Raw genomic sequence first — 24157 nt, 5'->3', positions numbered from 1 at the left:
GCACTGTCACAAAGTGGTGAGCTATTTTTAAAAAATTTCAAGTCTTTAACTCATTGGGAAGATAGCTTAAAATCAATTTCAAAGTTTGTACTTAAATAACACTAACTTCACGTTACCTCACTCAGTTCTCCAGGAAGATAGTGTGGCGAAATGTGTGGCACACTAGAGCGTCACTAGAGCGGAAGATTACCATATTTCCTGCTGACACAAAATGGTATTATTTTGGTTGGTGCAGTGTTAGGTGCGCGACGGGACGTCCACCTGTGCTGCAACAGTGCTTGCACAGTAAGGTGAGAGATGGCACGTGTATTCGAGCAGAGAGCCGGCCGCGCGGTGCCAGCGGTCGGTGACGCGGAACAGAGGTCACGTTGCGAACGGAGGCCACGGGCAGCCCCTCTCAGGCAGGCTGTGGCCGGACTCGAAGCTGGCCGGCAGTTAGCGGCGCGACCCGAGGGCGTCCATCACAGCGAGGGGTCGCGGGGTCAGGCCCGGCGCTGGCCGTCGTGCCGTCTGGGGCGATATAAAGCGCGGGCGCCGGCCAGCTGCTGGCAACACCACACCATGGCGTCCGCGACCGTCACCTGCTTCAGCCTCGCCGTGCTACTCGGTGAGTACGGGGATGCGCCACCACTTCTCCAAGCACTATCTACATACTACTGGCTCCCGAATATTCGCGTTAAAACAGACCCGACACTGCATGGATAATCGGAAAACACAGATAATAAGAAACACACATTTCTTTACTGGAAACTGCTACTTACACTTTATGTCTAAATAACAAGTACACTGCTTTTGTTCTGCTGAGTTTTGTTTATTTCAAACTAGTTTTCAGCTTATTGGGCCATCTTCAGGGAACAACTGAATAGCGTCTGGAAGAGACACTAGTTGCTAGGTAACCAAATATTGTAGGCAAAGATACAATCCACTTTCGTAGACTGTTGTGCGTCAAACTTATTTCTTAACACTGAAATTACTCTTTACCCAAAGAACAACAATAAACAAAATAAATAATGAAAGTTGACAATATTACAGGTTGTTGTTGTTGTGGTCTTCAGTCCTGAGACTGGTTGGATGCAGCTCTCCATGCTACTCTATCCTGTGCAAGCTTCTTCATCTCCCAGTACCTACTGCAACCTAGATCCTTCTGAATCTGCTTAGTGTAGTCATCTCTTGGTCTCCCTCTGCGATTTTTACTCTCCACGCTGCCCTCCAATACTAAATTGGTGATCCCTTGATGCCTCAGAACATGTCCTACCAACCGATCCCTTCTGGTCAAGTTGTGCCACAAAGTTCTCTTCTACCCAATCCGATTCAATACTTTCTCATTAGTTATGTGATCTACCTATTTAATCTTCAGCATTCTTCTGTAGCACCACATTTAGAAAGCTTCTATTCTCTTCTTGTCCAAACTATTTATCGTCCATGTTTCACTTCCATACATGGCTACACTCCATACAAATACTTTCAGGAATGATTTCCTGACACTTAAATCTATACTCGATGTTAACAACTTTCTCTTCTTCAGAATCGCTTTCCTTGCCATTGCCAGTCTACATTTTATATCCTCTCTACTTCGACCATCATCAGTTATTTTGCTCCCCAAATAGCAAAATTCCTTTACTACTTTAAGTGTCTCACCTCCCAATCTAACTCCCTCAGCATCACCAGACTTAATTAGACTACATTCCATTATCCTCGTTTTGCTTTTGTTGATGTTCATCTTATATCCTCCTTTCAAGACACTATCCATTCCGTTCAACTGCTCTTCCAATTCCTTTGCTGTCTCTGACACAACTACGATATCATCGGCGATCCTCAAAGTTTTTATTTCTTCTCTATGGATTTAATACCTACTTCGAATTTTTATTTTGTTTCCTTCACTGCTTGCTCAATATACAGATTGAATAACATTGGGGAGAGGCTACAACCCTGTCTTACTCCCTTCCCAACCACTGCTTCTCTTTCATGTCCCTCAACTCTTATAACTGCCATCTGGTTTCTGTACAAATTGTAAATAGCCTTTCACTCCCTGTATTTTGCCCCTGCCACCTTCAGAATTTGAAAGAGAGTATTCCATTAAACATTGTCAAAAGCTTTCTCTAAGTCTACAAATGCTAGAAACGTAGGTTTGCCTTTTCTCAATCTTTCTTCTAAGATAAGTCGTAAGGTCAGTATTGCCTCACGTGTTCCAACATTTCTACGGAATCCAAACTTATCCTCCCCGAGGTCCGCATCTACCAGTTTTTCCATTCATCTGTAAAGAATTCGCATTAGTATTTTCCAGCTGTGTCTTTTTAAACTGATGGTTCGGTAATTTTCACATCTGTCAACACCTGCTTTCTTTGGGATTGGAATTATTATATTCTTCTTGAAGTTTCGCCTGTCTTATACATCTTGCTCACCAGATGGTAGAGTTTTGTCAGGACTGGCTCTCCCAATGCCGTCAGTAGTTCCAATGGAATTTTGTCTACTCCGGGGGCCTTGTTAAGTGGTTATAAAGCTAAAGTGAGGTCTTGACATTTCCTGAAAAAGTATTAATCTGATCACTCCTGATGTATGTTGTGCAACAATATGTTTTACAATATTGTAAATTGAACTTCAGGCAACAGGCAATATTACTCACAATAATTAAAATACACAGTCTTACACTATTACATGTTATATGCCTGTAATATTGTAAGATTGTGTATTTTAATTATTGTATATAATATAATCCGTTATCTAAAGTTTAACGTGCAATGTTGAAAAATATGTTCAAAACGTAACTGAGGAGTGCTCAGTTTAACAGTTTCTCAGTCAGTGTCAGGACCTCACAAACTTTGGCGTTATAATCACATAACTTGTCACACTGTGTAGTTTAATTATTTGTCGTGTTTAATATTGCCGCCGCGCGGGATTAGCCGAGCTGTCCAAGGGGCTGCAGTCATGGACTGTGCGGCTGGTCCCGGCGGAGGTTAGAGTCAGCCCTCGGGCATGGGTGTGTGTGTTCGTCCTTAGGATAATTTAGGTTAATTAGTGTGTAAGCTTAGGGACTGATGACCTTAGCAGTTAAAACCCATAAGATAAAAAAATATTTAAAAAATTAATATTGCCTATTGAGTAAGAGTAATTGGGAAGTTAAGAAACAGGTTTGATGCACAACACTCCATGCAATTGGATGCATCTTTGCTTATAGTGTTGGGTTACCTAAAAACTAATGTCCCTTCCAGAGGCTGGTCAGTTGCTTGCTGAAGACTGCCCAAAAAGCCGAAAACTAGTTTGAAATAAACAAAAATCGGTGGAGTAAAAAAACAATGTACTTGTCATTCAACTGTAAATATGGAATTGTTTTACCAAGAAGTAACGGAACAGTCTATAAATAACCGTGCTTCTTACTGTATTTTCAAAACATACTACATTCACATCTGAAAGCCCATTGCATTATTTGTGAGTTACTTACCCGACACTGACAAATTATATGAAAAAGGCCACCTCAGACATAATGCTTCCAGACACTTCCTTTAAGTTCATTTTCGGGAAATTATCTCCCATTTTCCTTGTTTTTGTCATTCACGTTCCTCCTGACGATGTTTCTCATTTCCAGAAGATTCAGATAATCGTTATATTTATTTATGTACGCCATTTGCTGCTTCTGCTGACTAGCTTTTCCCCTGTTTGTTGGCCTCATTCTGTGGATGTACTGGACCAGCTGTTGTCTCATCTTCTGGGTGGTCGCTCAGGCAGTCGTTCCTCTTGCTGTCGTCCATGCTTACAAATTTTAGCTAGTCTTATGGTGTCCAACCTTTCTTCATAATCCTTTCAATTTCTTTTTCTAGTCTTCATTCATTCATTTATATCTTGTATTTCACACCGGTCTCTTATCGATAAAATTGTTCTGTTTTCACACATAGTTAGTCCTTGGTCTGTCTTTGTACTCTCATTGCCATTGCCGCTAACTTTTGTTTTATTTTTTTCGTTTCTGTTTCTAGATTCTGATGCATATGTCACAACAGGATGCACCATTACTTTACATATTTTTATTTTCTCCTCAGTTCTCATAAATTTGTTTCTCCACACAGTATTTTGCAAGCAACCAGCTACCCTTACTGCCTTAGTTACTTTCAAGGTTAAGACTTTATAACTGATGCTTAACAGAACCTAGATAATCAAAGCAAATCACTTGTTCAATTGACAGACCATCTACTTCTAATTAACAATTAGTAGGTGTTTTTGATACTCTAAGCTTCCTATGAAATATTTTCTGTATGTGAAAGAAATGTGAGTATAAATATCGATTTCAAAAACTTTCTTGTTTTGTATCGTATTCAATTGCTGGGCAAAACTGACATTTTGACAAGCAAACGGTCTCGTGAAATAAAAATTTAATGTTCATGAAATGCAAAATTTTAAATAAAGAAAATGAATCTAATTAGATGCCAAAAGAAACTAATTGTGTGCTCAATGAAAACTATGTAACTAAAACTCATTGCCGAAGTACATTATGAATGTTGCGTGTAATGAAGTGCAAAGTTTGACTTGGAATATCCACAAAAATAAATTACTACTCTATTCGGAAGAAAATAACTGTTTGAAATCACCAACACTGTGCATTGAATAATATGCTTGCTAGCGCAACACCTGACAATCTCGACTACACATTGTTTGCTCAAGAATACAAGTTGAGATCTGCCTTGAAGTAAACGTGACTTACATCTTGCTCAGCATGCTGTTTTTGTCTCTGGAGTACTGACGTTCTCGAAAGCAAATATGTATCAGCAGATGCAGCAGCTAAAGTATAATAAACTTCTCACTACTAATTTCTTTCTTTTTACTTGTCAGAAACAATGTGTTCGGCCGTGTGGAGTAAGGTGCAATGAAAACACGACAGAATATTTAAAATTTTTGTATGAATCATGGAGAAGGCTTGTTTACTAAAGAAAATCGTTCTCAAGAAATGAAACTCTGATTATTGACAAAGAGACTGCACAACATTAGAAGACTCTAACAATTACAAAATTATCTCATTACCTTTAAAATTTCTCTAAAATCTTCTCCATCAGTATAAAGAACAACAAAATATTATAAATGAGTTTTCAACTCCGTAATGAAGTATTCCAGATAGTATCTTTCATATTTACAAATAAGAGGTTTCATTCACTGAAAAACTCAACTGCTCACTACCATGACTCAAATAACAATGCCCCAGTGATGCACAACTAACTGACTAGCAAGTCAACCATAGATAAAACTGATCACAGAGTCAAGCAGTGCACTCATTCATCTTTGTCCCAGTACAGTAAAGGTGAATTATTTACAATAACAGAAAACATACCTAAAATTTACCATATTACCATATACTTTCAATTTTTAGATGAATTTTCCATGTTATATTATAAGGCTGTTTATCGAACTAGCGAAGTAAACTTTGCAAATTATCCTCAGTATCTGCTACCAGTACAGCATCATTAGCACAACTTACAACATTTAAGACTTTATTTGAGACTTTATATGCTGGTTCATCTCTTACAACACCAGTTATTTGGTCCACTATCAACTTGAACAGGGGTAGGCGTAATCATTCTCCTTGTCTAATTCCTTTATGTATCACAATTTTATCAGTCAATCGTTGGTGTGTTTTAATTATAGCTTTATTACCTGTGTATACAGTGTGTACCTGGGGGTTGGTCAATATTCAGGAACGACCATTCGTAGCAAAAAGCTCCAGTAAACATGGGCTCTAGGACGCATACCTTAAGAGCTTCTTCATCTTCGACACTGTGGAACAAATATCTTCTACTGCAAGCTCTTTGCTTTCTATATTTTGGCTGGTGGTAGTAAATACTGAAACAAGAAAAAGAGGTCCTATACATATGGCCGGGGGGGGGGGGGGGGGAGGGATAGGGGGGGGGGGGGTTGGCAGTGTGCAGTGTGAATAGAATAACAAGATTTCTGATGTGGAGAAATATCACACCAGTTGCGTTAAAAAGCAATTTTTAACGCCACTAGTGTGCTATTTCTTCTCATCGGCATTGTTAAAAAACAACTGCTGAAAATGATGAATAAAAATCTAAGTGGAAAGATTAGTCTTTGTGGAAAGAAATGACGACGTAATCGGCTCTTGGGCCTATCAGCAGAAACTGCAACGTTATGCTTCACCACTTAATTTTGGCACTGCAAGGAAAGTCGATATGAAGTGTTCCGGACAAATTCGATATGTGACGAAACCGAATGACGGACCCATCGGATACCTTTTAGTGTCCCACTTACATGCAGTTACAATTGTTAGCAAAGTGGTTATGGCCAATTCTTGCTCTAAGAGGGATAGGCAGGCTTCTTCGTTGTTGATGTACAGAATATATAATAATGAATCAAATATACAGCTCTAAATACGGCAGTATATTTGCAATATGAATTCGATATTTTTATTGGCCGATACGTCGATATTTTTCCGTTGACATATCGATACTTTTTTCTTTGTATCGGGAGCCGATAATTATATTTTTTTTAAATATCAATGTATCGGATTCCCGATATTTTTATAACATCAACAGTCCTATTCTGGAAGCAGCAAACTCAACAGTCCAACATCTGCTACACAAGTGTCGTTTGCTAAGGGCATAGCGCAATCTGTATTGAAAACACAGACTTAAATCTACAGAGTGGGTCAGTAGTCCCGGTGTCTCTGTAACCTCCGTTTAGTAGCAAAAACTGTTATGCAGGATGGCACCTGAGTTAGTTCTTATCAGTTGTTGGAATTCATGTTTACATGTCTTCGCAGTCGAAGTAGCATTCGCTTTTTTATTTTTAGCCATGGGAGATGTGGGCGGTCATAGTTGCAGTATTGAGGAGCGCTTGGTGACAAGTGTGTGGGTGGACGAACGATAACAAACAGGGCAGGCAATAGGACAGATTATGGGAGCATTCCAGGAAAGATTTAATAAGGCTCCAAACCGAAAGACAACGCTTCCGAATTGGGAAAGACGTGCTTTTGCTTTTGGCAGTGTTACAAACAGACACGAGAAGGAACGTGTGCCAGAGTCTCTGCTTCTATTGATTAATCTCCAATGAAGTGGACACTTAAAATGTGCTTCAGAACTCGGTATACTGAGGACAACAATGTGAGATCACACGAAGAGAGACCTTAAGGTCAGACTTTTCCGACCGACATTGGTAAACGAGTTATCGGATACAGGCTAGAATGAGCGCGTTTTAGCACGCCTTGCTTTCGTTCTCCAATGCAGTGAACTGTGCTAAGATTCTTTTTTCAGATGACTACACCATTTATCGCAGCTCACGTTGCAAAATTATTGTCGTTTGAACCAAAGAGAATCATCATTACACAGTCGAATTGGAAAGAAACCCGCCTCACGTGATATGGTCAGCGATGACATCACATCTGCTTGGACCGCACTTTCACTGAAGAGACTGTGGATGGTGAAAATTATTTACACATATTACAAAAATGGTTAATACCTCTGCTTAAGGAAAGCATCCTTACAGAACGCATATGGCTGCACCAAGACGAAGCGCCTCACTCGATACTAGCGGGTACTGGGACTTCTGGCCCAACCTGTAGATAGTAAGCTGAATGACCCTATACAGCAGCAGAGGTGCCAGTAGTAGTGCAAAGCAAAGCCCGAGCGAAATCGAAACGAAGATCCAGCGACGTTTGCAGTTTGTCAGGCGTTCAGCGAGCAGCTCAGTCATTAAAGAGAGAACGGCTGGCACTGCCCCCCGAGACGCCTCTGTCGCGTCATGGGTAGGAAGAGCATTAGTCAAGATCCAGCACCACACCACTTTGTCACTAGGCTGATGGGATGGGGCACACCTCATAAGTTTACCCAAATTTGCTAACGCCACCATCTACATATATACAGGGTGGTCCATTGATCGTGACCGGGCCAAATATCTCACGAAATAAGCGTCAAAAGAAATAGCTACAAAAAACGAAACTTGTCAAGCTTGATGGGGGAAACCAGATGGCGCTGTGGTTGGCTCTCTAGATGGCGCTGCCATAGGTCAAACGGATATTGACTGCGTTTTTTTTTCTAAATAGGAACCCCCATTTTTTATTACATATTCGTGTAGTATGCAAAGAAATTTGAATGTTTTAGTTGAACCACTTTTTTTCGCTTTGTGGTATATGGCGCTGTAATAGTGACAAACATATGGCTCACAATTTTAGATGGACAGTTGGCAACAGCTACGTTTCTTAAACTAAAATACAGAACGTAGGTACGTTTGCACATTTTATTTCTGTTGTTCCAATGTGATACATGTACATCTCTGAACTTATCATTTCTGAGAACGCATGCTGTTACAGCGTGATTACCTGTAAATACCACATTAATGCAATAAATGCTCAAAATGATGTCTGTGAACCTCAATGCGTTTGGCAATACGTGTAACGACATTCCTCTCAACAGCGAGCAGTTCGCCTTCCGTAGTGTTCACACATGCATTGACAATGCGATGACGCTTGTTGTCAGGCGTTGTCGGTGGATCACAATAACAAATGTCCTTCAACCTTCCCCACAGAAAGAAATTCGGGGGCTTGATCCGGTGAACGTGCGGGGTCATGGTATGGTGCTTCGAGGACTAATCCACCTGTCACGAAATATGCTAGTATTCAATAGCGCTTCAACCGCACGCGAGCTATGTGCCGGACATTCATCATGCTCTAACTACTTCGCCATTCTGTCATGCAGCGAAACATCTTGTAGTAACATCGGTAGAACATTACGTAGGAAATCAGCATACATTGCACCATTTAGATTGGCATCGATAAAATGGGGACCAATTATACTTCCTCCCATATTGCTGCACCATACATTAACCCGCCAATGGCGCTGATGTTCTACTTGTGGTGCAGCCATTATGCCACTTTACGTTACCGCTGTTGGTTAATGATGCATCGTCGGTAAATAGAATGCGTGCAAAAAATCTGTCATCGTCCCGTAATTTCTCTTGTGGCCATTGGCAGAACTGTACACGACGTTCAAAGTCGTCGCCATACAATTCCTGGTGCATAGAAATATGGTACTGGTGCAATCGATGTTGATGCAGCATTCTCAACACCGACGTTTTTGAGGTTCCCGATTCTCACGCCGTTTGTCTGCTTCTGATGTGCGGATTAGCCGCGACAGCAGCTAAAACATCTATTTCTGCATCATCATTTGTTGCAGGTCGTGGTTGAAGTTTCACACGTGGCTGTACACTTCCTGTTTCCTTAAATAACGTAACTATCCGGCGAAGGGCCCGGGCACTTAGATGATATCGTCCTGGATACCGATCACCATACATAGCACACGCCCGTTGGGCATTTTGATCACCATAGCCATACATCAACAAGACATCGACCTTTTCCGCAATTGGTAAACAGTCCATTTTAAAACGGATAACGTATCACTAAGCAAATACCGCCCGCACTGGCTGAATGTTACGTGATAGCACGTACTTTACGTTTGTGACTACTACAGCGCTGTCTATTACAAAGCGAAAAAAGTGGTCCAACTAAAACATTGATATTTCTTTACGTACTACACGAATATGTAATAAGAATGGTGGTTCCTATTTTAAAAAACGCAGTTGATATCCGTTTGACCTATGGCAGAGCCATCTAGCGGGCGAACCACAGCAACATCTGGTTTTCCCCGTCAAGCTAGACAAGTTTCGTTCTTTGTTGTTTTTTCGTTTGATGCTTATTTCGTGGTGAGATATTTGGCCCGGTCACTATCAATGGACCACCCTGTATACTCTATAAGCCATGGCAGAGTGTACTTCCCACTGTACCAGGCATTATGGCTTCTTCTCGTCCCGTTCACGTGTAGAGTGCGGGAAGAATGTTTCCTCAAACGCCTCTGTTCGGAGTGTAAGTAATCTACTCATGTCTTCGCGACTCTTAAGGGAGCGAAACCTAGGAGTTTGTAGTATAGTCCCAGATCGATCAACAAGTTCGTTCTAGAAATAGTAGTTTCTCGTACCATAGTTTGCATCTGTCTTCAAGCGTCTGCCAGTTTCGTTTTTTCAGCATTTGTGTGTCACCCTTCCATGGATCACGGAAACCTGTGGAACGTTTGACCATCTGTGCTGACGTCTGTTGTAAGCTTTCGATATCCTCTGTTAGTCCCGCCTGGTACATGTCCCACTCATGTGAGTAATATTCTAGGATGGGTCGCACGACTCTTTTGTGTGCAGTCTCCTCTGTAGAACGATCGCGTTTCCATAGCATTCTACCACTGAAACGATGTCTGTCTCCTGTTTTACCTACGACTGCGCCTATGTGACCGTTCCACTTCATATCCATACTAACTGATACACCCAGCTTTTGTACGAGCTGGCCGATTCCAGTTGTGACTGTTGTGGTTGGCAGGAGAGCCAACCGTGTTCCTAAAGGAGGCCGAAATGCACGCGTTTTAGCTCACGCAGGCTGGCGTGAGGTCTGGAACATGACAAGGGAATTAGAATTGAGAAAAACGGACGTAGCTGGTGGAATACTTAACTTTAATCCATTAATGGAGAACTCCGCTCTTTATGGTACATGATTCACACTATATCAATAGTACGGATACTGGCGCCTTGCTAGGTCGTAGCAAATAATGTAGCTGAAGGCTATGCTAACTATCGTCTCGGCAATTGAGAGCGTAGAAGTCAGTGAACCATCGCTATCAAAGTCGGCTGTACAACTGGGCGAGTGCTAGGAAGTCTCTCTAGACCTGCCGTGTGGCGGCGCTCGGTCTGCAATCACTGATAGTGGCGACAAGCGGGTCCGACGTATACTGCCGGACCGCGGCCGATTTAAAGGCTACCACCTAGCAAGTGTGGTGTCTGGCGGTGACACCACAGTGACTTATCAAATGTTCAGGCAGGCCTGCTAAGCGGAGCGTCGTCTGCTGCGTCTTTTATGCCAGGGTCCTAGCGACCAGACAGACGAGAGCAACACAAACATTGTATTTTGTTGAGTTCAAAGGCGTAACTTGTGACTGGAATTCCTCAAAAGTATGTAACACGTCTCTGTGTGCGTTTCCATAACAGATGAGCATGCAGATGAGAACAGACACCATGAAGATATGTAAAGAAGGCCGTTCGGAACTCAACATTTTTGAAAACAGAAACCGAGCCGAGTTAAAGTACCCAATTACGATGGTACAAAGGTGCTGAAACACGTTTGGACAATAAAAACAGCTGTTTCCAGAACAGCCAGAAATGAATACCCATTACTGAATCTACATGCACGGATGCTGTTAGAGCTTCACACTGAACCACATTCACATATCTCTCGTTTATATAAAAGCGTCTGTAGCAATTGTGGGTACAGATTTTATGCTGTTTTTACTTCTGCGTTGTCATTTGTTTGTCTGTCCCTGAAGCAGTACTAGCCCACTAATTTTAGTGTCTCATTCTCTAAACTAATTTCCACAGCATCACCTAACTTAATTCGTTAACACTCCGCACTCGACTTCCTTTTATTGAAGTTCATCTTGTACCCTCCTTTAAACACATTACCACTCCATTTCATTGATCTTCCAAATCCTTCGTCATCTCTGACAGTATTGCAATGTTATCGGCTAGCCAGAGATTCATTTGTAAGTGCATAGGTTTCCGTTTTATTCGCAACAGTTAGCTACACCTTGCAGCTACATCTCTACATAGTCGCCACTCCGATTTACACATCCATCGTAGCGTTGTACCAACTTTCCAATACCCTTGTCACAGAAGGCAGCCTCCTGTGCTTTACAATTTTCTATGCTGCACTGCACTTCGTTGCCTGTGCCTAAGTGTTGTCGTGGTAGCCCGCCAATCATATGAGCAGACATGAAAATCAGAGGTAGGCAAGTCCGGGCCGTATGGTGGGTGATCAAAAGTTTCCCATCGAAAATGCTGCAGAAGCGTCCTCATTGTCGCTCGGGATTAACCGAGCGCTCTTGGCGCTGCAGTCATGGACTGTGCGGCTGGTTCCGGCGGAGGTTCGAGTCCTCCCTCGGGCATGGGTGTGTATGTTTGTCCTTAGGATAATTTAGGTTAAGTAGTGTGTAAGCTTAGGTACTGATGACCTTAGCAGTTAAGTCCCGTAAGATTTCACACACATTTGAACACATTTGTCCTCATTGCCCCTGCCGTCTGAGGCAGAAAACTGCCATGAAGAAGGAAATGCATGACAGTTAAGGTGCGTGAGGCTGCATGAAATCTACAAGCAGGCACCCGTACTTGACGGGAAACACTATTTTCTAGGCATCTTTAGGCACCCACTTCTTGCTCATAACTGAGAAGAGCGACGTGACTCTGTCTACGGGCATAATAAGGACATTGCTCAACACACCTGTGCAAAGCTCCATCTGATTTTCACTGTTGTTTTTCGTGATCGATCGTTCCTCGCACTCCGAACAGCCCTCGTGAAATAACTGTCACTGAATTAACAGTCACAGTAGATCCAAAGGACGCCTGCTGCAAGCGCGGCAAAACGTCTGTTTTGTCAGTGATATTTATTACTATATGATTTAGTACCATTCTCAGCTTTTATGTTAATTAAAGGCTTCATTTCATCTCTATGAACTTTAATTCTATTTTTTAAATTGCTGCCATGTTTCTTTCCTACTTGATCAATGACAATACTGAATAACACGGGAGATAGGCTGTAATGCTGTCCCACTTCTTTCCCAACTATCGTGCCCCTTTCGTATCTGTAGTCCGTTTCATGTACAAACAGCTGATAACACTTCGCCTTGTATATTTTATCTCTGATAACTACAGAATTTCAAAGATTGTAGTCCAATCAGCATCTTCAAAAGCGCCTGTTGGCTTCTGTGTCCGGTTCTTCGGTTGACGTTTGTTTGATTATTTTCCCGGCTTTTCGCCAACACGAGTAGTTGACAATTTCAAAGCTTCATCCTCTATTGCTAGCGGTGTCCTGGAGTCGAGCTAGTGGCCGCAGATAATATATAAACTGGTGTCCAACATAAAAATCAACAAAAGAAAATTTTGCAAGGTTGCGTTCAGTTTGCCACAAAACAGCATAAACATGTGATAATAAAGTAGAAACTATGTGAAGAACACAGAATGCAAACAACTGCAACATGCATACCGGTAGACCAAAATGCTCTTAGTTTTTTTCCAACTTAACGGATTTGCACACATATTCCGACAACTGGTTAAGGTGCTCAGTATGGGGTGTGACCACCTCTGGCAGCTATACAGGCCTGACAATGACGGAGCACGCTGTGCATGATGTCATCAGTCTCATGTTGAGGCAATATTATTCCTGTAGAGCTGCTCGCAGTCTTGGAGAGTGTTGGTGGATGCTGACGTGATGCAAGCCATCTCCGTAGTGCACCCCAGACATGCTCTTTGGGTTTGAAATCTGGAGAGCGAGCAGGCTACGCTATGCGTGCAATATCTTCTCTTTCCAAGGAAACAGCAACCACCCGTGCTCTATGAGGTCGATCATTATCGTCCATCAGTATGGCGTCTGGGCCCACAGCACCACGCAACAACCGCAGATGAGATCCCAAGATCTACTCACGATACGTGACAGCAGTTAAACATTGACGATTCACCTGTACAGTTCCATGAAGAGGGGTTCGAGAGGTAAACACACGATTAGGCATCCTTCTCGATCTCGGTCTCTTTCTACAATGTTTCGGCCCCGAAATCGTGTTCCACGTTCTCTCCAGATGCGAATCCATCGCGAACCACTCTCCAGACTAAATCGGGACTCGTCTTTGAAAACAACATTGGCTCACTGTTCGACCGTCCAAGGGGCATGCTGATGACTCCACTCTAGACATTCCCTTCCGCGAAGACACGACAGAGGCACACGTACAGCAGGTCTCCGATAATTAAGGCCGCTCTGCCGAAACCTTCTGCGCACCGTTTGCCTCGGTACGACACGTCCAGTGGATGCTACGAGCTCAAATGCAGTTGCCGTGCAATACTGAGGCGGTAATGTTGTGCACTTACAGCCAAATAACGGTCCTCTTTTCTGAAGTCAAACGTGGCCGGCTCTGTCCTGGTCTTCAGGATATAGTTTCGGTCTCTATAAACTGTCGCCACACCCGAGAAACAAAAGAACGCTTCACAGTAAGCCACCAGGCCAAATCAGTTTGCGTCCGCCCTTCTTCTTTTCTTCCAATGGCTCTCCACCGCAGAGAGACTGGTAAGCATCTTTTCTGAGCTATACTGCGCCGTCTGTGACAGTGCACACAGGGACTGTGTCTGTGGGGCTACCCGGCAAACATTACCTCGTTTCCTAAGTGCCCTGACGTATTCGTTGGCATGGTTGACCGTTCACCGGAATCCCATCTTCCGTGCAGAACACGAGCCTACGGACATATAGTTGACAATTTGTATGACTATATCGTGAATTAGACACAGGACGGAGAAACAGCGGCATCTTGCTTTAATTTTGATCACAACTGTACCTGGCGTTCTAACTTCCAAGGGCTTTTCCGTGGGCATTTCCGGTGCAGTTGTACCCTTCCTGCTTCCAACGGTAGTTCGTTGCAGCACGGGAATCAACAAACCGTTGACCTTGAAGTTTTCTTTCTTTTTTCTTGCTGGAGGTATTCTCATGTTTGTGTATTGCTATAGCCTCTCTGAACGAGCTGGTGTGGTAGCTCTTCTCTACAACAAAAACTTACGTGTTGGCGAATTTCATTATGAGGTCGGCCTCAAACAGCGCGTGCTTCGCCATGGCCGATTTCTCCACCTGTCGCAACCTCCAGTGCCGCTTATGTTCGGTGATCTTGGTGTTGATTGATCGTCGAGTTATTTTAACGTTCCGCATTTACGTGGTATTTGGTATATTCTCGGGTTGCAAGTGGGTCCCTTTCCTTCTTTGCCAATCTGAGACACTCCTTGATCTTATTTATCGCTTTATGAATAATCTTTACGTCGTGTTTGCGCACGTGGCGTCCTCCATCAGTAATGTTGGTATTCAATATGGTGTTGCCACACCCTTAGCCTTGATGACAGCTTCCACTGTCGCAGGCATACGTTCAATCAGGTGCTGGAAGGTTTCTCGCGGAATGGAAGCCCATTCTTCAAGGAGTGGTGCACTGAGGAGAGGTATCGATGTCGGTCGGTGAGGCCTGCCACGAAGTAGGCGTTCCAAAACATTCCAAACGTGTTCTATAGGATTCAGGTCAGGACTCTGTGCAGGCCAGTCTATTACACGGATTTTATTGTCGGTAACAACTCCGCCACACGTCGTGCATTATGAACAGGTGCTCGACCGTGTTGAAAGATGCTGTCGCCATCCCCGAACTGCTCTTCAACAGGGGGAAGCAAGAAGGTGCTTAAATCATCAATGTAGACCTGTGCCGTGATAGTGCCACGCTAAACAACAAGGGGTGCAAGCCCCCTCCATGAAAAACACGACCACACCATAACACCACCATCTCCTAATTTTACTGTTGGCACTACATACGCTGGGAGATGAAGTTCACCGGCATTCGCCATACCCACACCCTGCCGTCGGATCGCCACATTGTGTACCGTGATTATTCACGCCACACAACGTTTTTCCACTGTTCAGTCATCAACTGTTTGCGCTCCTTACACCAAGCGAGGCGTCATTTGGCATTCACCGGCGTGATGTGTGACTTATGAGTAGCCGCTCGACCATCAAATCCAAGTTTTCTTACCTCCCGCCTAACTGTCACAGTACTTTTAGTTTGGAATTCCTGTGTGATGGTCTGAAGAGATGTCTGCCTATTACACATTACGACCCTCTTCAACTGTCAGCAATCTCTGTCAGTCAACAGACGAGGTCGGCCGATACTCTTTTTGTGCCGTACGTGACCCTTCACGTTTCCACTTCATTATCACATCGGAAACAGTGGACCTGGGGATGTTTAGGAGTTTGTAAAACTCGCGTACAGACGTATGACACAAGTGACACCCAGTCACCTGACCACGTTCGAAGTCCGTGAGTTCCACGGAGCGCCCCATCCTGCTCTCTCACAACGTCTAATGATTACTGACGTCACTGATATGGTGTACCTGGCAGTAGGTGGCAGCACAATGCACCTAATAAGAAAAACATATGTTTTTGGGGGTGTCCAGATACTTTTGATCATATAGTGTACATCCATTTCTGTTCGTCGCTCTGAAAGTGTATGGCAGAAAGGCCGTAGTCGACATTTCTTTTTCTCATGTGTCATTTCGCGAGTGTTCGATTCTGTGACACTTCTTATTAACTGGTTGAGTAACCACTGCTCTTCAGAAAGCTTTTCAGGTGTTGCATCTGTCATCTGAGGCGCTGCGGCTCACACAACCATGTTGATCACGGTACGAGTCGAGATTTGGAAGTTTGTGTAGGTATCGGTACATATGTGTCGATTTTAGATACACGCTGTGTTCCAGGTTTTCGCCATCCCTCGTGACCAGCATATCCGTTTCTACCTCCTTGTTAAATTTTATCTTGACATGGAGGCTGTTCAGGTGTCTTAGGTAGTCATGCAGCTGTTCCTTACCATGGTTCCCAACAAAGAAGGTATCGTTGCCGTCGACATATCTGGATCACAAGAGGTGCCAAGTCCAGTGACTGTGCTTCGAAATGTCCATGAAGAAGTTGGCCACCACTGGAATAAGTGGACTACCCACGGTGACGTCTTCCAGCTGTTCGTAGAAGCTGCGAAATAGCTCTATATAAAAGAGCTTGGTGATTTTTGCGGCAAAATGGAACCGATGTATTCCAGAGAGTCACTGAGTGGCACTCTGGTAAACGAAGAAAGAACATCAAGACTGACCAGGACGTCCTTTCGTTCAAGTTTTAGTTTCTTCAGCTTCTCAATGAAATGTTCTGAGTCTGTTATGTATGTGTCAGTATTTTTCACGTGCAGCTAGAGCGGAGAGACCAAGTGTTTCGCCCTCGCCAGTTTATACTCTGGTGAGCCAAGAGCGCTAACAATCAGTCGTACTGGAACATTATTCTTGTGGATCTTGCAGCATAAGTGGCGTTGTAGGCTGGGGCAGGCGGAGAAATCGGCCGTGGCGAAGCACGCGCTGTGTGAGACCGACCACATAGTAAAATTCGCCGATACGGAAGTGCTTACCGTAGAGAAGAGATATCACACCCGCTTGTTCGGAGAAGTTATAGAAATACACAAACACGAGAATAGCTTCAACAAGAAAGAAGAAAATCTAAAAATGAATGGTTCCTTGATTTCCGTGCTGTAGCAAACGACCGTTGCAGGTAGTAAGGGCAGAACGCCCACAGGAAAGCCCATGGACGTTGATGCGCCAGACACACATAATGTGCGGACGCGAGCTCGACTCCAGTCCGCCAGCAGCAATGGAGGGTGAAGCTCTGACAATGCCAGCCACTACTGCTGACCAACCGTCAGGCAAATCATCAAACAAATGTCGACCAAAGTACCTGAGGTATAATCGAACAGGCGGTTTGCCAAAAAGTGGCCACGAAAGCCTTAACAATTTTGTAACTTTAAAACCCTTTTCGTCACACACTATGAATGCGATTTTGCGTTCCCTCAATCCATCTTCTAAGATAAACCAAAGTGTCAGTATTACGTCTTAGTCCTGTATTTTTCCTGGACCAAAGTGCTCTTTCCCTAGGTCCGCTTCTACCAATCGTTGCATTTTACTGTAGTTTATATATGTTCCACATCTCCTCCTAAATCATCGATTTTAACCAAATTTGGTACACTAACTACTTGCTCTCTGGAAACAAGTACTATACATGTAAGAATCAATTGTCTACCGCAGGGATGGGAGTGGGGTTTACAAGATTTGGTAACACCTGAGATCTAGGCTGTCCAGCATAACTAATGTGTTATGCAGGTAGTATCACTATTCAGTCCAGAGGGTATAAGTGCAGATGGGCATGACCAAACAGAGAGAGTGGGGAGAAGGAGGTGAACAGTGCGAGGGGGAGGATGAGATGGACAGACAGAGATAAACAGAGCGGGAGGGAGGGAGGAGAAGATGGGCAGAGAGAGTGAGAAGAGGAGAACATGCAATATATGCGCAATGTACATATGCAGGCCAAACTGCAGGTAAAACGATGTAATAAATGTGTACTGTAGTTTGAAGAACGCTGTAGTTGTTAAAGCTGGACCACCAGTAACTGCGGGCAGCTCACTGAGACTGCAGTGCAGAGAGTGACGCCTCCTTCTGTCTCAGGTATCTGGACGCTGCCCTCGGCGTCTCCACTGCCAGCGCCACCGTCGCAGACAGCTGGAGCCTCCTGCCAGCCGTGTTCCGGCGCCGGGTCCCCCGTTTGTGGCAGGGACTCCGAGCTCAACACCACCAGCGCCTTCCTCACCTACTGCCACCTTAAGAGGTTCAACTGCATCAACCGCACCAGTGAGTGCTGCACCTTCCACGTACAACCCACAAGTCGAGAGCGAGGCGTTATGTCTTCTCTGTCCTTTGTTCACAACATGGACTGTTATTCTTTTGCAGCGTTAGGCACCCCTTGTTATTATCATAACTGACCGGAAATCCGATAGCAGATATTATTGGGGGAATGCAATACTACATCATCATTTTCGTCAATACTCTGCTAACCACTGTTAAGTGTGTGGCAGAGGTTACCAGTGTACTATGTGTTAGGGTTTCCTCAAGTTCCATTCGCGAATAGAGGGTGAAAAGAATTGCTGTTCAACTCAAATTAATCTTGTCCTCGTGATCGCTTTGGGAGCAATACCCCGGGTGATGCAGTATATTCCTAGATTTATCACAGAATACTGGTTCTCAGAACTTTGTCAGTAGACTTTCACAAGTATCTTCGATGTCTATCCACAAATGTCTGCTGGTTCAGTGTTTATGACATTTCTGTGATGGTCTCCTAGACGTTAAACGAAGATGTGACCATTACTGTTGTCATTCTTTGTACACATGGTGATTCAGCCGCCCCTACCAATTTGTTTTATGCTACCTGGAACGGCTTCAAATACTACGCACAAGATTTTCATATTCTCTCAATCGCTACATGCAGACTATTAGTCCTTGAGAGGAAATGAACAGGATGCTATTGTAGGAAATTTAAGTTATACTTCTGCCCATTAAAATTGCTACACCAAGAATAAATGCAGATTATAAACGGGTACTCACTGGACAAATATATTATACTAGAACTGGCATATGATTACATTTTCACGCAATTTGGATGCATAGATCCTGAGAAACCAGTACCCAGAACAACCACCTCTGGCCGTAATAATGGCATTGATACGCCTGGGCATTGAGTCAAACAGAGCTTGGATGGCGTGTACAGGTATAGCGCCCATGCAGCTTCAACACGATACCACAGTTCACCTAGAGTAGTGACTGGCGTTGTGACGAGTCAGTTGCTCGGCCACCATTGACCAGACGTTTTCAGTTGCTGAGAGATCTGGATAATGTGCTGGCCAGGGCAGCAGTCATAGAATGAAAGGTAGAGCCACGGGTCGTAACACATCTGAAATGTAACGTCCACTGTTCAAAGTGCCGTCAGTGCGAACAAGAGGTGACCGAGACGTGTAACCAATGGCACCCCATACCATCACGCTGGGTGATACGCCAGTATGGCGATGACGAATACACGCTTCCAATGTGCGTTCACCGAGCTGTCGCCAAACAGGGATGCGACCATCATGATGCTGTAAACAGAACCTGGATTCATCCGGAAAAAATGACGTTTTGCCATTCGTGCACCCAGGTTCGTCGTTGAGTACACTATCGCAGGCGCTCCTGTCTGTGATGCAGCGTCAAGGGTAACCGCAGCCATGGTCTCCGAGTTGATAGTCCATGCTGCTGCAAACGTCGTCGAACTGTTTGTGCAGATGGTTGTTGTCTTGCAAACGTCCCCTTCTGTTGACTCAGGGATCGAGACGTGGCTGCACGATCCGTTACAGCCATGCGGATAAGATGCCTGTCATCTCGATTGCTAATGATACGAGGCCGTTGAGATCCAGCACAGCGCTCCTTGTTACCCTCCTGAGCCCACCGATTCCATATTCTGCTATCAGTCATTGGATCTCGACCAACGCGAGGAGCAATGTCACGATACGATGAACTGCAATCTCGATAGGCTACAATCCGACCTCTATCAAAGTCGGAAACGTGATGGTACGCATTTCTCCTCCTTACACGAGGCATCACAACAACGTTTCACCAGGCAACGCCAGTCAACTGCTTTTTGTGTATGAGAAATCGGTTGGAAACTTTGGTCATGTCAGCACGTTGTAGGTGTCGCCACCGGCGCTTACCTTGTTTGCATGCTCTGAAAAGCTAATCATATCACAGTATCTTCTTCCTGTCGGTTAAATTTCGCGTCTGTGGCACGCCATCTTCGTGGTGTAGCAATTTTAATGGCCAGTAGCGTATAACATTTCTGAATATGTAAAGCGTATGGGTAATCTTTTCACGCCTTACATGTCTTAACAAGATATGAAATGTATTTTCAGTTGCGATTATGATCAGCCTACAGCTATATAATGGAACTTCGACAGTGAAAATTTGTGCTGGACGGGACTTGAACCCAGATATCCCGCTTATTGCGAGATGTCGCCTTACCATTAGGATATCCGAGTACGCTCCACAACCAGACCCAAAAATCTGTCGTTAACCATGTGTCTACAACTTGCGCTCGCCATTCATTATGTATTTTCCCGTACAGGGGGACATTTTACTTGACATCGCTTCCCCGGTGTCGGTGTATAGAGATGATGTAGCAGTGCCTGTGTTGTTAGAATTACGGGACAATGTTCCTTCGAACACGCATGCATGTGCGAAGGAATTTCTGAACAAGAACGGCACTGCTGCATCATATTAACAAGATACGACTTTATGCATGTGCAGCTGTTTTCATTACAGAAAAATGCACCATTTGCAAAAATTTTGGTGTTGCCATTGATGTCAGGTTATTAACATAAAACATGACCAGTAAGGGTACTAATGTCCGCCCGGTTGGCCGTGCGGTCTAACGCACGGCTTTCCGGACGGGAAGGAGTGCCTGGTCCTCGGCACGAATCCACCCAGCGGATTTGTGTCGAGGTCCGGTGAGCCGGCCAGTCTGTGGATGATTTTTAGGCGGTTTTCCATCTGCCTCGGCGAATGCGGGCTGGTTTCCCTTATTCCGCCTCAGTTACACTATGTCGGCGATTGCTGCGCAAACAAGTTCTCCACGTACGCGTACACCACCATTACTCTACCACGCAAACATAGAGGTTACATTCATCTGGTGTGAGACGTTCCCTGGGGGAGAGGGGGAGGGGGGGTCCTCCGGAGGCCGAACCGCACAATAACCCTGGGTTCGGTGTGGGGCGGTGGAGGGGTCAAGTGGACTGGGGTAGTCGTCGTGGGGTTGTGGACCACTGCGGCTGCGGCGGGGACAGAGCCTCTCCGTCGTTTCTAGGTCCCCGATTAACATACAATACATGCAAACAAGGGTACTAATAGAAACGGAAGTGTGCAAAAGTATGACCGATTCTTGAGTACTGCTCATCATTCTGGAACCGTTCGTCGACAGCTAAGTAGAAGTGGTAGAGAACGACCAGTGTAGAGCTGCACAGTTCGTCACGAACTATCTTACTAAATGGCGATCGACGTGTAGCCTGAACTAGACCTTCCTCTCACTTCGGGTTAAACTCATCGTTGGGCCTCATTTGAAAAGAGCAAATGGTCGTCGGATCTCACCACACGCTTTAAATCAGTTACTGTCCAGTTTCTGTGTTGTTTGATACATACAAGCTGTGCGACTTTCTTTGCCTCTTAGAGCAATGGCTTTTTTGCGAGACACCTGATTAAATGCCCATTACATGCAGTTCCCGTCGTAATGTTCGGTTCGGTACAGATGATCTGTCAATCTCCCCTCTTCTGCAATTGCCCTTGTGCTCTTCTAGTCGCTTTTTGACCGTTCTTTTTCGTAGCAACCACGTACATCTTCTTTATGGAAAAATTCATAGAACAGGCATTGAAAATTGCCAACAAATTTGGTTCCGGTACGTGGATGATACGTTCATAGAGGTATAGTAGGAATTAGGTTGTTTTTGCAAACATCTCAACGGGATCAATCCAAAGATTCAGTTTATCATGGAGATGCAGACAGGTGGAAGATAACACTTTCTTGATGTGCTAGTTTCCAAGAAAGACAATGGTAACTTAGACCACACGGTTTACCGAAAACCCATGCACACAGACCGCTACCTACAACTGGAATTGAACCACCACGCACAACAGTAGCGAAGCATCATAAAAACGTTGCCGAATAGTGTAAGGAACATTTGCGAAACAGACCTGCTTGATGCAGAATTAAAGTCTCTGACCAGTGCATTACTCAAGAGTGGCTATCCGTCCGCTGAGGTAAAAAGAGAATCAAAACCACCGCACAGAAGTGGTAGTGATGCACATGCGCCTTTCATTAAGGACGTTACTCACCGCACAGCAAAAGTCTTGAAAAAACGGAACATCGCGATAATCTAGAAACACACCCGGAAGATACAAGATCACTTAAAATTGGTCAAGGATACTCGCCAGCCGCTGGAAAAAGCGGGAATTTATACGATTCCTTGTAGTTATGGGGAGGTACATGGATATTAGGAGGGTAGCCCAGCAAGTAATGCATGGCATTTTTTATCCCAGCCGAAAGCAATGCTACGTATGCAAAATGTTACGTATGTATTATTTGAAGTCTCCTGACTCAGCGTGCCAAGTTTCCGTTACTTCCAACACATAGCGTAGCTGCAGGACAGTTTCAAAATGATGTACGTTACAAGCAACGTGCCATTATTGAATTTCTCACTGCAGAGAAAGCACAGCACTGACGGGACTTTGTTGTTGTCCGCGATGAACGTTTAGAGACAAAATTGATGATGGGGAGACGGATGAGTAATGTCTGGATCGATTCAGCCACCCCTGTTGCCTCCAAGAAGGCATCGTGCACTTTTGCTGCACTCGATCAGTAGGTAGCGGCCATGAGCTGGTGTTACTGACCGCGGGCGACCATTACGTGGCAGATCTTCAATGTTTTCTCTCTCACAATAGCAACTGACTGTTGGAATGACGTCGCTGTGATGTACAGCTTTGGCTGACATCTTTTCCTGCAGAAACCCCTTGTCGCCGAAATGTGACAAGGTGTGCTCGGTCTAAGCTTGGAATGACTCCCCGATTCACGTTGGCGGAGTGGGCGGTGCTCTCATTGTATACACCGTCCCGTTCACGACTGTGTGGCGGCGCGGTTCGTTCCTTCCATTACCTCCGCCTACCTGTGAACTCGATGCAACACATCGCCGGTAGGAAAGACGAGCAGAAACCTACCTCACTGCAACTCTCCCCAGACTGCATGCAACGAAACTATTCGAAGAATCGCGGAAAGGTCTTAATTTTGAATGAAAGGTGTAAATACCGGCAAAAGTTCGGTATATTTTGAACCTTGATAATGTACATGTTCACTGCCAAACCCGTGATAATCTTAACACTGTCATGCACAAAACCTTTCATTCACGTTAGCAAGTTTATGGTAATGTATTGCTCGAAATCTGAACAGCTACTAAGCACAGATTATTTTTAAATGAAAATGCTCGTCATACTATTTAGTTTATCAGTGTTTAATCCACTCAAGTTTTTAGTCACCAATCTGCTCAATATGCCACGAGAAATTACTGTTTTTTCTCGTACACAAAATTACTTAAAAATTCATACTTTCTGAAAGACACACAGGAATAAATACGCCTTCACTTTAAAACACTTTTGGAACACGTATCACAACTAAAACCGGCAAATTAGAACTTCTTTCGGAGTTTATACTACACACGACCGTACCATTGAAAGGATGGGATCCAACTACTTAGACTGCTGTAAGCATTCTGTATCTCCAAGAGAAAAGACGCGCGAAGAATACTTTATTCTGACTGGTCAGTTTTCTTTAAGGCCAATAGAAAAACATTGTTCTCCCGGGTTAGTCCGCGCTTTTCATGTATTACCAATCAACAAATAACACTCTTTCCATATGTACTTTTTCCCAAAATAACTATTTAACATTCTGATAGTTTGTTTATACTTTACGTATTAATTATTTTAATTTGAAGCAGAATTAGCTTTCTTTTTAAAATAAACCTACTTAATATATTATGATACAAAATTCCCAGTCGTCTGCATTCACACTGTCTTAAAACTTTCTCACACTAGTTCGTCCAGCGTTCATCAGCAGAACAACGATGAGCATATTTACTTTAGA

The 24157-nt window shown here is 44.0% G+C and overlaps 1 protein-coding gene across 2 annotated transcripts in view; it reads left to right on the top strand.

The window, feature by feature from the left end:
- Positions 1–519: 519 nt before the first annotated feature.
- Positions 520–24157, top strand: part of LOC126365797 (uncharacterized) — a 32681-nt gene continuing 9043 nt past the window's right edge. For both annotated transcript variants that reach the window (XM_050008380.1, XM_050008379.1), the window contains exons 1-2: positions 520–607; positions 18121–18303. In XM_050008380.1, the coding sequence (XP_049864337.1) occupies positions 562–607; positions 18121–18303 (229 nt within the window). In that variant the 5' untranslated portion in view covers positions 520–561. The remainder of the gene's footprint in view (positions 608–18120; positions 18304–24157) is intronic.

Source organism: Schistocerca gregaria, chromosome 4, assembly GCF_023897955.1.
Source record: "Schistocerca gregaria isolate iqSchGreg1 chromosome 4, iqSchGreg1.2, whole genome shotgun sequence".
Taxonomy (NCBI): Eukaryota; Metazoa; Arthropoda; class Insecta; order Orthoptera; family Acrididae; genus Schistocerca; species Schistocerca gregaria.
The sequence above is the reverse complement of the archived record's forward strand: the minus strand, read 5'-3'. Positions and strand labels throughout refer to the sequence as shown.